The sequence below is a fragment of the Lepidochelys kempii genome, chromosome 6 (genome assembly GCF_965140265.1).
Source record: "Lepidochelys kempii isolate rLepKem1 chromosome 6, rLepKem1.hap2, whole genome shotgun sequence".
Taxonomy (NCBI): Eukaryota; Metazoa; Chordata; order Testudines; family Cheloniidae; genus Lepidochelys; species Lepidochelys kempii.
In genome coordinates, this window is record NC_133261.1 from 76,119,357 (window position 1) to 76,136,955 (window position 17,599).

Sequence of the window (17,599 nt, forward strand, 5' to 3'; positions counted from 1 at the left end):
AGTCTGATGAACCAAAGGTGGTATATCAGACCAGCAAAACTTTTAGGCTGGAAAAGCAAGTTCCATGAGCTTGGGAGGACTGGGAGAAGAGAGAATTAGTGAAGGGAAGGCATGACCTTCTGATCTCCCCCATGCTGCGGGGCAACAAAGGGAGAAGACAGGGCACAGAGTGTGGAGGAAAAGTTTTTGCATTTTAGTTCAAGTTAGATGATTGTCTTTCTTTACCTGTTGTAGACGCAAGTGAGTTTCTAAGAGGTACAGAGTCTGTCAGTGAGAGCGGTTATTGTGATTGTGGCTGTTAAGGAAAGTTAAAAGAAGGAAAACTTATTTTCTTGCTTTTAAGAGCTTTTTCCTTATGCACTCTTAACCACTATTTATTGTATTTAATGGTGTGTGTGTGTGTGCACACACATGTGCATGTGGCCAGACTTGTTTAAAAGACTCTCAGTTTTTCCAATTTCTTTCCATGCCAGAATGAGAGGTTTGAAATTCGTACTAGGAAACAAAGGGCTGAACTTGTTACTTATCTCCTATAATATTAACAAATTTAACGTAATTTCATGGAAAATCCAGGAACCCGATTAAGCTTTATTTTTGCCCAAATGAACATTAAAAAGACAGTGGAATCTGAAATCCCAGATGACAGCTTCAGGAAAACTCTGAAAGGTATTTGCGTAGATTTCATGCCACAATTGCAGCTCCCTGTAAGGTTTCAGAGTAACAGCCGTGTTAGTCTGTATTCGCAAAAAGAAAAGGAGTACTTGTGGCACCTTAGAGACTAACCAATTTATCTGAGCATAAGCTTTCGTGAGCTACACACACAATTTTTCCCCCCAGACACTGTTTTAAAAATGCAATTCTCAGATTAATGTAAAAAATAACTTCCACCAACCTCTGTAGACACTCCAGGAAAGTGCTGCTCTGGTATAATGCACACTTAATGAATGGGGCAAGCCTATCACTTTAACAAATTGGATAAATTTCCAGTATTCAAACCTCAATGCTCTTTAATTGTCCTTTTCTGACAATTGTCAGTTTTATAATAATCCCTACCTTGTCACAGGCCCATTTGTCATGAGAATGTTCAGCATACTTGCTAACAATATACTCCAATTTTTCAGGAAGAGTAAGGCTACAAACAAAGAGAGCACTGTCATTTAACCATATCTTAGTCCAACCAGACATATAAATAAATGGCATAAGAGACACCAACAGTCAAAATGTTTCATCTCAAGAGGTAAACAAGTAATCATGCTTTATAATTACATTTCCATTTACAAGGAATAACTCAAACCAAAACCAGTGTTATAGTGACATTACTGAGTTTCTTCAAAAGCATGAACACTGGAGCATTTAAGAACTGTAGTAATAGGAAATACACCTGCTAAGCCATGTCCGAAAGATTTTTCTTTTATTCTTTGTTGTTCTTAGTACATGTACTACTCGGATGAATGTTTTGATGGGTTCCCCGAGGAGGAAAAAAATGTTAATTTTTAATGACCCAATAATAATGTTCGGTTGCTGCATAAAAATGACTAGAAACGTATTTTTGAGAATGCAACAGTATTACTAGGAACACCATACTTCTCTATTAAATCATTATCTATATAAGTCAACTTATTTACTTTGACAGCTGAGACTTATAATTACACAGGACAAATTCACACACAGAGTGAAGATTTTGTCATAACCTGGCATAGACTTATAGCAACGTTGGCCTGTGAGATTTTAGCAGCCTTGAGCCATCTCAACCATAGTTCACCCCTCTAAATCATGAGAGAAACAAAAGAGTATTATCTAAGTATATAATCAGAGTATTTGGATTTGGCTTTCGTACTCAATGACTAGATTCATAAAGAAGACTTTGGCGTTGTAACACCTCACTCTCAGGTGCCCTGCTGCCCAGTGGAATTCATAGCCCTGAGTTAAGTGCCCAGGCTCTCCATCACTGTATGGGTAGAGTTAGGAACCTAAGAAGGAGATTTACAGAAGCCAGCAAGCTAAGCAGGGAGCTGCCTGAGCTAGCCAGGAGTAAAATGCAGAGAAAAGGGGAAGGGCCATAAAGGTGTTTAGGCATTTAACTCTCATTAATCTGAGGAAGGGCAGTCCTTTCTTTTGAAAAATAACCAAGAGACAGACACCCCCTCTTCACTTGCAATTATAGCCAACAATCCAGTGGTTAAGACACTCACCTGGGATTTGGACAACCTGTTTTTCAACACCTGCCTCCTCTCCCCCCCCCCAGTGATTTGATTGGAGCAAATCCCTTGATTTGGAGCAAGGACTTGAACCCAGATCTCCACCCTCCTAGGATGGAGCCCTAACCACCAGTTATTGGGTATCCTAAGACCATATGAACAGCCATACTGGGTCAGACCAAAGGTCCATCTAGCCCAGTATCCACTCTTCCGACAATGGCTAATGCCATGTACTTCAGAGGAATGAACAGAACAGGTAATCATCAAGTGATCCATTCCCTGTTGCCTATTTCCAGCGTCTGGCAAATAGAGGCTAGGGACACCATCCCTGCCCATCCTAGGGTAGGGCTCTCACAGTCTCACTTGTTGAAGCTATTCCTCTTTGTTAATTAACCTGTCCTTAGGTCTGAGAGCAAGAGAGAATGAAAAAGTGAGAGACTGACTCTACAGCATGCTGGTTAGCACCCTTAGCTGGGATGTGAGAAAGTCTCTGCTCCAAGAAATATTTAACACTTTAATAAAGTGGAACACTCTGAGATGAGCAATTAAGAGAGACCTGCTCCAGAAAAGCCAGTAGCCTGGGGGGTTGGGGACTCCCCTGGAATATGGGTAACCTTCACTCAAGTCCCTATTCCAAATCAGGCAGAGTGGGAATTCAAACCTGGCTCTCCCATATTCCAGGTGAGTGCCCTAACCACTGGGCTATAGTCAATCTCTCTCTCATACACACTTTAACCCAATGAGTATTTAATTATTTATACAAAGTGGAACAGCTTCAACAGGAGACACAGAGATGCAGCCCAGAGCAGGCTATAGGTAGTGGTTAGGGGACTCTCTTGGGATACCAGGAAACCTCAAAATTTTCATCCCCACCTAATTTTTGTGAAGGTTAGGCATGCTCAGAGCACACCTACCAGATCCGCCCCCACAACTGAGATGGGGGAGGAACACCTAGTTTTAAGAATCCTGCTGAAGCTGAGGTGTGAGCTAGGGGTCCAAGCAGGTTAGTGCAAGTAGGTTTAGGCAGTTTCGCACATGCCCACTGGCAGAAACCTAGGTGCTTAGGGAATGTAGGCACCTATGGGACTACTCAGCAGCTGAGCAATGGTTTTGAGAATGTCAGTGGCATTTAAATGTTGGACTTTGGTACCTAAAGACGCAATTAGGCAGCTACATCCCTTTGTGAATCTAGCCCCTACTTCACAAGTTTATTGGGAGACTTATTTAGTGTTTACAAAGCACTTTTGGGCATGTAAAGTGCTATATACATTCTAAATATAAGTTGCAGAGGAGGCATATTTGATGCCTGACAGGAGGGAGCAAGGTTCCCCAAATTAGTTATGGAGGGCACTGGTATCATTTAAGAAACCATGTGCCAGTCAATTCTCTTCAACAAAAGGAAAAGAAAGGTATTGGCAATAAGTGGCACAAGAGACATTTGAAAAACCTGTATGGTTACCATGACTCACTTGATTGTGTTGATAGGTTTGGGATCAAAGTTTCCCTCTGGATCCACTGAAGTCTGCTTTTTCAAAGTTATTCTAATTCTGGTGTCTAAATAATCTGGAGGCAAAGCCCCAGCTATAGCACTTAGACAAGGCAAGGCCATTCGGAAGAGCTCTGGATCATACTTCTGCAGGAGAGATAGGAACTGGTTGGAAAGTTCAATAGAAAAACATGCAAAATGTTAGTGAAAGCAAGACAGCCATATGGAGCAGAACTAGAAGATGCAGTCAAATAATGAAGAATATTTTAAAGTCAAGCGCACAGCAGAAACTCATGCCAGCATAAAGGTGTATGCTCCTACACAGAAACTGTTGCATTGTTTAAGGCTCTCTTCAAACTAAATGTTGAATGTTACACAATCCTTTTACATGCACAAGCCTTAAATTGTCGATGGACCTGAAAGACCTACAAACAAACGTCAAATATTTTCAGAATGTGTCAGCCTGTTCAGGTAAAACTTGACTATCCACAAAAAATAGCTTTAACATGTATAGAACTTCCAAAATCTATAGGAAATGTGTAGTATTTTGTCGTCTCTTCTTCACTCTTCCTAAACACTGTTCTGCTTAAATCACATAGGTCAAAAGAAATGGACTTCTGCCATAGTAAAGGCACTTCATACATTTCCAAACTTGTACCAGCTGGAGCTGAATTAGCACAAATTAGAGAGAGAACTAGCACTTCACAATTCCCATATAAGAAACCTACCCTCAGCAAACTGATATGATATACATGGAGTGTCTTTTAGCTACCTATTCTAAGGCAGTGTGGCCTAGTACCTAGACCACTGGATTAGGACCCAGGAAATCTTGGTTCTATTCCCAGCTCTGGCCTGCTAGGTGACCCTGAGCAAATCACTTCACATCTCTGTGCCCCAGCTTCATCACCTATATAAGGGGGGTAATGACACTGACTTCCTTTGTAAAGTGCTCTGAGATCTACTGATGAAAAGCACTATGTAAGAGCTAGGTATTGTTAATAGTAATCTTTTGTTAGGACAGCCTGGCATGGCCCCTACTTATAAGTTGGTCACCTTCCCGCCATTAGGGCATAGGCACCAAATGAGGATGGAATTTAGGTAAAACTTACATTTAGGAAAATTTAGGAACTTATAGGTAAACCTTCTGCAGTGGAAGGCCTTTCATTGTGTCGGTAATGAAAAACAGCGGTGCTATATAATGCTATGAACTTGAATGATTACTCCTGTTGACATTTGGACGCTAAAAAAAAGTTAAGGAAAAGCTTTTCTGAGATTCATGGAGAATTCTGACTGTCAATATGACATGGTTGTATTGTAGATGGCACCTTGGGAAACCCAGGAGTTGAGGTACTAAAAAGAGATTTTCCCATGCTTGCTCTGCCTGAAAGACTTGACTAATTCTATGTCATATACTGGAAAATAAATGGGAGCTAGGTCACAGTAAATTACATCATCAAAGTAGTTGGAGACCATCAACATTTAAAACCTACAAACGTCTATTTACTGAGAAGAATGAAGGAGGACACTGTACACTGGCAATTTTAGAGAAATTTCCCATATTTGCACTAAGAAAAGGAGTACCTGTGGCATCTTAGAGACTAACCAATTTATTTGAGCATAAGCTTTCGTGAGCTACATACATACCATGCTACTTAATTAAAATGCTATTAGGGCTCCAAAGGGAGCCACAATAGGTTGGGTTTTCTTTTTTAGATTGCTGTGTGTTTTGGAAGCAGAAGTTTAAAAAGTGATCAAAACTCTGGTGAAAGTTGATTGTGTCCCTTTTAAGATAGTCTCTGAGCTGCTGATGGCTTTAAATCCAAAAGCAGGAAGCGTCTGTGCAAATGCAAATTATCTAATTGATAAAGGAAGGAAAGAACTAGCAGCACAAAGGAGCTACAGATAAAGGACACACCTGGTCAGCAAACAAATTGTCTAAATAAAAGGCAAGTTTATGCTCAAATAAATTGGTTAGTCTCTAAGGTGCCACAAGTCCTCCTTTTTCTTTTTGCGAATACAGACTAACACGGCTGTTACTCTGAAACCTGTCATATTTGCACTGCTACTAATGACAGTACTGGTGTGTGTGTGTGTGTGGGGGGGCTCTACCATAGATTGGGCATCAATGTTTGTATCACCATGTCGTCTAGACTTATTTGGAACAAGGTTAAGATGACATAGTGATGAAGATGTTGGCAGTTCGTCTACATTAGGCTCTCCTGCCATTGCTACCGTTGGTGGAGCTGCACTGGTGGTAGTGCGATGGTGGGAAATATCACTAAAATCAATAGTGTAAATAAGGCCTTAGAGCCTAATATACTGAGTCTATTGTTATCTGAGCACACGCATTTACAAAGCATAATGGAGAGCTGAGTGAATAATTGGAAGACACTTTAATCCTAGAATCCGCTGGGTTACCAACTTTTAGATGTCTCCACTGGAACACTGAGACTTATCAGGATATCTCAACACTACCACAGAACAAGACTGTACTGAAGGAACTCATCTGCAGAGTACAGGTAGCCTGATTACTTTGGTTTCCAATTTGTCAAACTTTGTGGTCAATCGCAAAACCTGGATTACTATGAGTCCAATATTATGCCCTCATTGTGAGTGGTCCTCTTCATATCAGGGAGATACCATTTCTCATTCTACCCTAATCATAGACGGAAGAGGTTGAGTGCCAAAGCCTTGAGCCCATGCTTTGAAAATGCAATGCAGAAAAATGTTTGCCTTCTAGAATGGGGCTTTTTGGGAGCTGAGTCATGCAGTGTCCAGCAAAACTACAGAAACACATTTTTTTTGTCTGGAAACATAGGAATAACAATACAATTTTACCATGGGTTTAGTTGTTTATGTCAGTTCTTTATGCAGATTCTATTACCTCCTGTTAAATCATATACACATTATGACTTCTGCATCCTGATATGTAAACTTGTGAGCCCTCCTATATGCAATGGACTCTGTCCCCCCTTCACAATAATACGCCTTTCTATACGATATAAATGACAACACCATGTATGCATCTTCCAGAGGTAGCTTTATTGTAAAATCTCAATAAAATATTTGTAAATGTTTATGATAAAAAAATAAATAAATAATAATAGGAGGAGGAAGAGTTTGTGATGGAGACAAAATTTACTTAAATGCAGGGTTAATGCTATACTAAGCTAAAATGTCCCTAGGCCTATGCTTGTCTGAATAGAGCCCTTGGTGATTAAGCATTCATTTTAGAGGGTGGGTGATCAAGCATTCAATCGCATATTAATCTGGTTAAAAGCAGTCATTGTCAATATCTACTGTATTAAGTGAAAGCAGAGTTAAAACAAACACTTTTTGTAGTTCGCACCACCATTATAATTATGCTATCATGGCTATTACAATCTTTGATGTGATTGACCATCGTTACCTTATGAGAGAGGGAATCAAAAATTCCCCAGAAAAGTTTCTCAGTTAAATGTAACTCTTCTTCTGCTGCAATTCCGTAACTCCCCAATCCAGACGGTAGGCAGTAATATTTCCATAATTGCTCATAATGATTTGTTAGAAGCTATATAGATCAAAAGAAAATACAATTATGTAAAATCTATTAATATTTTTTATGAATACTAGAACAAATTGGTTAGTGAGGAATTGAACCACTGCCATCTACTAGAAAGAATGAGAACTACTTAAGTGTGCGGTACAGACACTTTACTGCTCTAATCTAATGGCAATCCACCTTTTTGCTAGAGCAGTTGGGGCCTGTTCTTTTGAAGCAGGAGTATCTGAGGTCTATTCTGGCAGTTGCTGTAAAATTCTGAATAGCTATGGTGAGCAACAAGGTGACAAATAGTTCCTAGATTTGTTACAGTGTGTGCAAATTGCCCAAATAATAAAATATAAAGGGGGTTAATTAAATAAAATTTCAGAGGGAAAATAAAGGAACTGTATGAGGGTGGATTTTGGCAAAGGGGTCTTCTTTTTCATCTAAATACAAAGGGATCTTACTTCTGGTTATTTAGATAAGTTCAACAACTGCAAGCAAAACACATTTAGTAGTCTCAATTTAATTCAAAGAAGACATCAGAAAACTTTGCAAAACTGGCCAGGATGTATAATTTTCCATGACTAGGCACTTCTGATCAGCTTTGCAACAATCCATGGAATAGCAATTGCACTGAAAGTATGTAATACACTGTCTGTTAGGCTAGCATGCATGATTAGTTCTGCCCTCTACGGGAATGGCTATGTCAGAACCTGATCTAAAGCACTTATTAGTAGGTCTGCTCAAAACCCAGAAGTTCCATTGCATGGGAAATTCTGAAATTAAAAAAAAATTAAAAATACTACATGTCTGAACAAAACCGTAAAAATTTCAAACATTTCTACAAAGTGGGAATTCTGAAATTTCATTTACAAAAAAAAATAATCAAAACAATGGTTCATGCTGATTTTTCTAAACAAACTGATGAAGCTCCCTGAGCCGCTTGGAAACCCTGCAGCCTTGCTTCTAGGCTCCCTGGTTCCCAACAGAAGATTTGACAAAATTGACATGTTCCCTTGGTGCATGTCAATTTTATTCAATTGGCATTTTCTGATTTCTACTTACAAGTTCTACTTACTAGTTTTGTGATTGTTTCACTCTCTAGTGGTAGGGAGAGAAAGGAAATTATTAAGGCCTGCAATTGTAGGTAGCTCAAAAATGCTCCTTCAAGTCAAATAATTTTTTCTACAGCACTATATTTTGAGTCCTATTCTCTATATCACATGCACATACTTTAACCAACAAACACATTGTTGGTGTATGTATTCTATGCAGACTCATAAAAAATTATGGAGAGGAAGTAATACCTAGATTTAAACTACTACTTTCAAATATCACACTTACATAAGCAATGGAAAATGTGACTGTTTATTGAGCAAAGTCACACAACCAACATATACTGTACTGTTCTCACAAGGGAAACATTTGACAATGTACTTGTCTGTTATATTTAATACAATTTTATCATAATACAAATAACTTCACAGAGGTTAGGATTCTTTTAATGTTGTTACCACCCTTCCCAAAAAACCCAAAACCCATGGTGATGACAGGTTATTCTGGAGTACATTTTCTGTTGAATACACATGTAATAATTAGACCAATATTTACCTTGAGTGGCATTTTACAGTATTCATTAAGTAAGGGTACATCAAAAACTAGCCGTCGTAATAGCTGCTGTAGCATAGAGGGACGTAAATGGCTGTAATTTAAAAAGAAATTAATGGTTTAATAACATACATATATTTCGAAGAAATTACTATACCAACTGGAATTCAAGTTACTCAATGAAGGTGGTCAGTAAAACAGGGGATCTCACTGTGCTTGGTCCATGCATGGGAGAATATAATGTGGAAAGATATATTACTTCCTCCCTCCCTCTCTTATGCACTATGTAGGGTCTGGCCATAATATAGCACGAAAGACAGAGCTGGATTTTTCAGAGTACTTCAAGGGGGGTACAACTGGTTACAGTGGAAAAGCTAAACTAAATGAATAGAAGAGTGAGGTATGAGACTACAGGGATATGAAATAGTTTTCCAGTGAAAGTGGTGGAAGCCATATGGATTGAAACTGCTCCGGGGAATGTGTTATAATTATCGGAAACAAACGTAAACTGGAAGGGAGATTGCCTAAATTATCTAACATATCTTTTTCATCTTTAATTTCAATGGACCAAATCTTAGAAATCAATTCACAGCCTGAGGAAACAGGCTATTAGCTCAGGAAAATGTACCTTAAAAATCACAGGGATGAGGAGCAAACTTCATAGCCCCTACATTTAAGTACATAGTGCACAGATAAGCTTCTACTAATGGTCCTGGGGAAAAGAAATGTGGCCTGCTGATTCTCACCCCTCCTCAGAGTTTTAGCTTTGTGGATCCATGTACAGCATGAATCAAGTGCTATTGCCAAACTATGCATGTAACTCCCCCTTCCATGTTCCAATATGGAGATCAAAGCTGGTTAAAAAAATAGGAAAATTGTTAATGAAAAGGTGGTATAATTTCCCATCCCCTCATCATTTTTAGTGATATTTTGAAATATCACAAATTTTCCCACTAGTTTTAGTGGTGAGTGAGGACTAGGCTCTGTGTTGTATAGGGTTAGCAAAGTTCCTCATGTGGGATCCCAGTTTTCTGCCTCTCATCTCTTGATATGGAAATGTGACATTTCCACTGCATTTGAGACCGTAAGCGGCAGTGGTTCTGAAAATATACCATTCTTGAGATCTCCACTGGCACTATATTTTCCAAATATTAGAACCATTGACTTTAATTTTTGCTAGTAAGGTCAGATTCTGAGATTGGGAGATATATGTTTGCTGTCATGTAGTACAACCACCTTAAAAATACAAGAGAAAAAGTGAGTGGATTTAATATTGACAAATGTACTTTAATTGAATCAAGGCAATTTTTATATTGTACTAGACAAAGCCTGAATATACACAATTCAAGCTAGTTTGAGAAGCTTCATCCACAATCAAATGAGCAGGAAGCCCTAGCTGTGCCCAAAGACCAAGGTTTGGGGACCTGGAGGAACAATGCAGAAATTACTTCTGAATCAAACTTAGATTTCATGATATTTGAGCCCAGGAAGCTCTAGGAATAAATGGGAATAACCAAGGCTACATAGCCAATATTTTTTTTAAAAAAATCACGTCTGATTAGAATTATGAAGATATTTCTGCTAAATAATGGTTTGGTTTAAAACAAAATAATAATAAAAAAGTTAAGTTATTCTGTACAACCCTGTGGTTTGTAGCAAAGCCAAATCATGTGTGCAGCATGATTCAAAAGTATAAAACCAACTGTTTAATCTTTTCTTTCTTAAGAATATTTTTATCTTACTTTCAGATAATTTACTGCATTTCACAATAAACTACATTCCCATTCTATATGGTACAAAGAGAAGAAAATTACTGTATTACAATGTATACGCTCAGTTCAATACCTAGTACAAAAGAAAGCAATTTACAGATGTGTATCATACTCACTGGCATATAGCAAGCAAGCATTCTTCAATAGTATCTCTTTGTGCTTTTGTAAGGGACCGTCCCTTGGATAGTCTATATATTGTGTGAAGTGTTGAATCAATCAGAGAGGCATAATGCTCCGTTCCGGAAAAGAGGGGAGCACATCTTGTTAGTAATGGAAGCACAGATGAGCAAATATATCTATTTAGTGCAAGAGCTGCCTCTGTGGTGCTCAGGGATACCTGTATAAAAGTAGCATATAATTGTCAATCCCATCTGGAATTACATATTGTAAAGTAAGAATGCTCTGAAATAAACACCATGATATATTTCCAAAAGTGTCTAGATACCAATTGTATTTAAATTGTGAATTTATCAGTTTAGTATGTTGGGCAATTTTAATGCCTAAAATATTCTTCAAGTGTATTACTGTCTGTCAGTTTGAGAAAACTCCATCTTAGAGTGTTTACGAAATACTAAAAATCAGGGAAAAGAAATAGGGCTCATCACTGAAACAGCCTCCGAACAGGCACACATTTATGCTGGAGAACAGTGTTAATGTCTGCCTGTACTCTGGCCAGTGGTGGCTCCCTGCACAGGTAACACCTGTCAGAAGCATAGATAATCTCTGGGGGTGTACAAGTAATGGCCGTTGCACTATCAAGAGGATTGTGTGCAGTTCACATCCACTAAGCCCTGGACCGAACCTAAGAACAATCCTCTATAGTTCTTGTTGTGGAGAGTTTGCAGTGTAGCTTTTAATGCCCTGATTTTGGGGCATTAAAATGTTATCTTTCATTCCCCATGGTGTTTTAGGGTTTTCTAAAGGTTGTCAATGATAGAATTTAGACCCAGAAATATAGCTTTTAACCTTAACTTTACTTGAATGTAATATTAGGTAAGACAGTGACACTAACAAAAACAAAATAAAGGCACTCCATACTTGACCTGCTGAGGTCATAAATGACAGTCCAAAGTATGTAACATGATACATGTAGCCTCAGATCTAACACCAGGTCTACACTACCCCTTATGTTGGCAAAATTTATGTTGCTCAGGGATGTGAAAAAACATCCCCTGAGCTACATTAATTTTGCTGGCATAAGAACTTGTGTGCACAGAGCCAAGTCGGTGGGAGATGCTCTCTCACTGACATAGCTACCGCCGCTCGTTGGAGATGGTTTAATTATGTCATCAGCACAGCGCGGCTACACAAGTGAACTTACAGCGGTGCAGCTGCATTCATACAGCTGTGCAGCTGTATGCTTGCTAGTGTAGACATGGCCTTAGATACTACATTTATCCTAGACACCATGGACACCTTTAGATTAGATTAAATTACATAGATCAAGACTACTCAAGACAGAAATTTAGGACTGACATTCAGTTTCTTTCCTCCTTATGTTTTAGCTCATACTGCAATTTTAAGCATGACTTAAAAAGCAGTTTACATGTATATAACTTTAATTATATATATATATACACACACACACTATACTACATATCAATGTAGTTTATTACAAAGAAATACATATGCACTTATACTCTATTTAAGCATGTATATAGATTACTTTGAACTTCTTTAGAAAGGAAAGACTTTTGTCTATAAATATAGATTTTAATAAATTCCCTGAAAGTGAACTAGCTCAGTGGTTTGAGCATTGGCCTGCTAAACCCAGCGTTGTGAGCTCAAACCTTGAGGGGACATTTAGGGATCTGGGGTAAAAAATGTGGATTGGTCCTGCTTTGAGCAGGGGGTTGGACTAGATGACCTCCTGAGGTCCCTTCCAACCCTGATATTCTATGATTCTATGGACTGTTAATTAGGGATATGCTGTATGTATATATGGAATTACACAAAGGTGCCTAGGACTGTAATGGGGCCAAAAGAATTTGAATCTTTTATGAAATTGCAAAATATTTTTCCTACCCTGTGCTCACCAAAAGAATGCAATTCAAAGAAAAATATGAATAGCCGTTTCTGCTGGTTAGCACACATCCTATGGCAAGCTGCTGGATTTCAGTTGCAGCATAACTTCCACTCCACTACTGATACGAGTCAGTGCATTGCTGGAAAATTCTTATCAGCCCTTCAAGGCTTTTGTAGTCTTAGGCTGGAAAGAAAACTTTTAAAACTAAAACCATATGGTATTAAGAAATGTGTCCCTAGTTAAAAAAAAGCTTTAACTTTTAAGACTATAATTATTTTTCTGAAAAGCTAAATGCAACATATGGTACAGGTGCATGTATGAACCAAAGCTTTCCTGTAAGTTGAATTTTACCTTTCTAAATCCATCCACAAATGGGAAAATATGCATTTCAGTCCAACACAGTAGCTACCATTATCTGAATATTAAAAATGTTAAGATGATGGGCCTTGAGTATTTTTACTTTGTTTTTCTTACCTCTTTTTGATACTGGTTACATTCTGACTTACTGATATGGAGCCTCAGTTACAGGGCAATCCTTCAGCCCTCACTTGATCCTTACTCAAATGAACAGTCCTATTGAAGTCAAGAGGTCTACTCATGTAAGGATTATTTATATGAGGAAAAGCTAGCAAAATAAGGCCCCTAATTATACAAGCAGGAAATTCTTGTAATTGTTATGAATTACCCAACAAGAGTCAGCTATCCAGGCATTGTTATTAACATATGAGACAGAACTACATCAGAAATTTAACAATGTCAAGAGCTCTGCTATTTTAATTATTGTAATACTATCATTACTTGTAGTTATACACTTGGATTTACTATCAAACTCTACACACTGTTTCAATTACACATATGTATTAACAGAAACTACCAAGATTTTGAAGTTTTTCAGCTTGTTCTTGAACCCATACTTTTCCCTCTATGCTCCAGTTAGCTCATTACTTTATTCAATTATACCAATAAGTTAAATAAGTGTTTTCAGTTTTAGAATTTTTAAATCATTCACTAATATTTTTCTTTTATACCACACTCACATTTCTGGAGGTTTCAATTATTATTTAAAAAAATTGTAAAGTGTAAAATCCTGACCCCAACTACTACTGAAGTTGGGAGTTTTGCCATTGACTTCAATGGGCCTAGGATTTCACCCCAGGTATGTATTTGTATTGCAAGAAAAATATTGCCTTATGCTTTTACTGTTGCTGGAAAGACTAATAATGGTAAGGAGAAAGCAGAGAAAATGTTTACATTTATGTTTCAAGGGTGGGAGAAGTCTTATAATCAGTTTAACCCTTAATATAGCCATAACAAAAACTATTTAATGCATTATAAACTAGTAGATATATAAATGCAGATCTAGACTCACTCTCTCTTTCTCTCTCTCTCTCTCTGAGTAGGCCATGTCCTGATAGTCTTAATTAGTTTTTACTATTCTTAATCAGTCTTTATTAGACTAACTGGGTGAACTGTAAGAAAAATTATCCATGAACATAATGGCAATTCTGGGCTTTTATGTGCATCTTACCATTCTCTTCCCTCCACAGTTATAGTTGCTTATAGGGATACAGAAATAAATCTTTACATTATGTTCATTATGCATGTTAACAAATTAATGATCTACAGACTGAGTATTGCATTATCTCATTCAGTTCCTCAGATCATATCAACTCTAAAAGACAGTCTCAGTGGAAGAATAGTAATGACACCAATGGAAGTTAATTGTGTCAGTGACAGTGTTTCATATTCTCAACAACATATTGTTCTTAACAACAGTTGAAAACAATGTTAAGGATCTGATTTCAACATAGATATTTAGAAATACTGAGTTAAATCACTACATTCTAATCTTACAGTCTCACCCTATGTTCTACTCCATTTGTTGGACCTGATTCTCAGCTGCCTTGAAGTTGTGTACCACAGGTATAATTTGCTACCAAATCATAACTCTCCACTCACACTAGTCGTAATTGTTACATCTATTTTACACTCATTTTGTATTGATGTAAATGACCAAGTTAGTTATAAGACAGTGGAGAATGAGGCTCTTAATGTGTGGCAGTACATAATGTGTCAGAAAGATGACTATTAGATATGGGTATTATGACTTCTATGCACAAAGAAGAACTATATACAATAGTTTAAATTACTTTTATTTTAGATTAAGTATCACTTTTTGGCCTTTTGGCAAAGATCATGTGTATTTAGATTAAGCAAAGTAACAAAAAACAAAGAATAAAAAGCAGCATCTCCATGGGAAATATAATCTCTCTTCTATGATAGTCCAAACTGAAAACAAATAGATGCCTGTTTCTGTAAAGAAAAGAGTTCTTATTAACGTAAAGGTTCAGAGACTGATCTTTTGAGAGAATCAAAGGAATTGGATTCATAGTATTCCTGGACTGAATGGTTACAGGAAGTACCAGAAAGCTCATGAGAATGTTTCTCATCATAATATGTCCAGGCCCAATTGAAAACCTAAGAAATTTGGATAGTTAGAATAAGAAGATTAATTGTGATGGTGGTTGGTGACCAGATTATGAAACTGAAAAACTGAGGCATCTAATATGACTGACGCACAAAGGACGCTTTGGTGAAGTTGAAGAAGATTTGCACAGGAGAATTTGGCAGCTGAGTAAAGAAAGGCTGACCAATCCTCTGTTTTGTAACCTCAGTCAATCATCACTGCTCCTTCTTCTTCATCAGTGTAGATTTAACATTCTGTGCTGTGAATTTGACTCTTATGCCTCCAGCACCTGCATAAGGAGTCAAAGTAATTCTGGGAACCTGAGAAAAAACATGAGCATTTCTCTAGTTTTTCATAGAAAACAGATTTCTTGCCCCTCCCCTGTCCCAAACTAACAGTGTCCTTAAAGGAAAAAGGATAAATTATTTTCTCAGATATGTGAGCAGAGTTCCTATGCATCTGAAGGTGGTCTGGCCCAGTTTGCCACATTTTTCATATTCTTTAAGTTCCTAATCCCTTCAGATCCTATTATATGAATTTTCAGTATTGTGGATGCTGTCCGAGAGCTTTCTAACTGAAACAATTAAGCATATTCATACTAACTGCAATTTATTTTTTAACATATTCTTGTATTGAAATTTCTAGCTTTTTTGTTACCTTATAAGCTCTTTATACTATATTTCTTTGGGGCTTTTTCCTCCCCTAATGCTAGTTCTGAACATTTTTGATCAAACATATGTACTGTATGTTTATAAATCTGTAATTGCATTATTATTGCTTGCTGATATTAGTGAACATTGTGAGAAGGCTTATTTATTACTTTTCCTTTTTATGCAATACTAACTAAAAAGTTATGTTTTGTAACTCTGATGTAGCCAGTATCCTTAACCAATGTTCCTAATTCTCACTAACAAAATACTTACTGTATCCAGAGAGGCAGATGCTCTTAAGTCTTGTAAAAATCCAACCTCCAGTAGGTGGAGGAGGAAGCTTTGGTCCTTAATACCATAGACACGGTCCAAAAACAGCACCATGGGTGCTTTATGGTCAGGACAGAAACTTGCAGACATGTCTGGCTCGTTGACTGTACCATCTAAAAAAATTTTTAAATATTTAATTTCTATTTCACACAAAAAATGCAGCTCAGCTCAAAATCTCCTAACAACTTTTTTTTTTCAAATCTTCTAAAAAATTCTAATGTATAATAGAAGACAATAAAATTATAGGATCTAATTCATCAATGAACTAGGCAGCTGCAACACCAGTAAGTTCAATGGCCTAGCATGCATACTTGTGTCCACAGTAAAATTGCCTTGTCTCTTGTTCTAAGCAATCAACATGTATAAAGCAATTTTCTTAACAATAAAGAACTATTATGGAGAAAGACATAGAGACAGTTAGACAATGCAGAAAGATTGGTTAGAAATTGTAAAAGGCAATCAGAATATGTTTGTAAAGTCACAGCCCCAGTATAAGACATATAAAGGCATTCTTGCTGTTTTTTATAGGCCCCTTTTACCTCCTGTGTGGGAGGGCATGGCGATTATTTGGCATTGATTAAGGAAAGGATGACAACCTGCACTGTACAATTTGTTGATAGGTGCTCCCAGATATTTTCTATGAATTAATGAAATAATTGCTTCTTGTCTTTCTTCTGGAATGGCCAAACAATGTAGCCAAGGGCTCCCCTAGTGCATGTGGGTGCAACTCCACTGATTTAGGTGAAGATGCACTCACACCAGGGTTTAATTTAGCCCAAAGTCCATAGAAACTATAGCAACAAAAAAACTTTTGTATATCTATTTAAACACTTTTGAAAAGTCTGCACAATGATAAATTGAAGTTACCTTTGTTAACTGTTGATAGCTTTAGTGGTATACTTATAATCCCAACCAAATCTTCTGTTGGCACAAGAGAACGAAGAATTGACCTGATTCGAATAGCTTCTCCTTTCCCAGTTTGGATAAGCTGTTGAAACACAATCATACATATAAAAGACGACATTTAGTTAATTGAAGGGACATCAGAAAAACATTGACAAAACCTAATTGATTGAAATATTAATGCTAAGGGTTTTGTTTGCTTTGTAAATCACTGCAAATCCCCCCCACAAAAACAAACAAACAAACAAACAAACAAACAAACAGAGTATATAAAAGGGAGGTTCCAGTTTTCAATCATTCCACCCTTCTTGCCTGTCCCAATTTAAATGGGATGTAACAGATTTCTGAAAACACACTTAGGCTATGACTACACTGAAATCACAGGGTTCAGGTAGACATACCAAAGCTAACTTTTATCTCACTAACTTGGGTACCAGAGCAACAAATCTAGAGCTTTAATCATTTTTGTTACTCTTCTATGGACTTTCTCTGATTTGTCCACAGCCTTCCTGAAATGTGGTGCCCAGAACTGGACACAATACTCCAGTTGAAGCCTAATCAACACAGAGTAGAGTGGAAGAATTACTTTTCAAATCTTGTTTAGAACACTCCTGCTTATATATCCCAGAATGC

General features: G+C 37.4%; 1 protein-coding gene across 16 annotated transcripts in view; it reads right to left on the bottom strand.

Moving 5' to 3' along the window:
• RYR3 (ryanodine receptor 3) overlaps positions 1-17,599 on the bottom strand; it is a 581,477-nt gene that overhangs the window by 200,815 nt on the left and 363,063 nt on the right. For 11 of the 16 annotated variants that reach the window (XR_012159473.1, XR_012159474.1, XM_073348827.1 and 8 more), the window contains 7 exons: positions 16,931-17,051; positions 16,007-16,176; positions 10,707-10,927; positions 8,822-8,912; positions 7,094-7,234; positions 3,668-3,849; positions 1,054-1,132 (listed from right to left, as the gene is read on the bottom strand). Coding sequence is in view for 14 of the 16 variants with exons in the window: in XM_073348827.1 (XP_073204928.1) it covers positions 1,054-1,132; positions 3,668-3,849; positions 7,094-7,234; positions 8,822-8,912; positions 10,707-10,927; positions 16,007-16,176; positions 16,931-17,051 (1,005 nt within the window). In the remaining 2 variants the exon portion in view is untranslated. The remainder of the gene's footprint in view (positions 1-1,053; positions 1,133-3,667; positions 3,850-7,093; positions 7,235-8,821; positions 8,913-10,706; positions 10,928-16,006; positions 16,177-16,930; positions 17,052-17,599) is intronic. The other 5 variants (XM_073348839.1, XM_073348831.1, XM_073348834.1 and 2 more) reach the window with 1 other exon arrangement.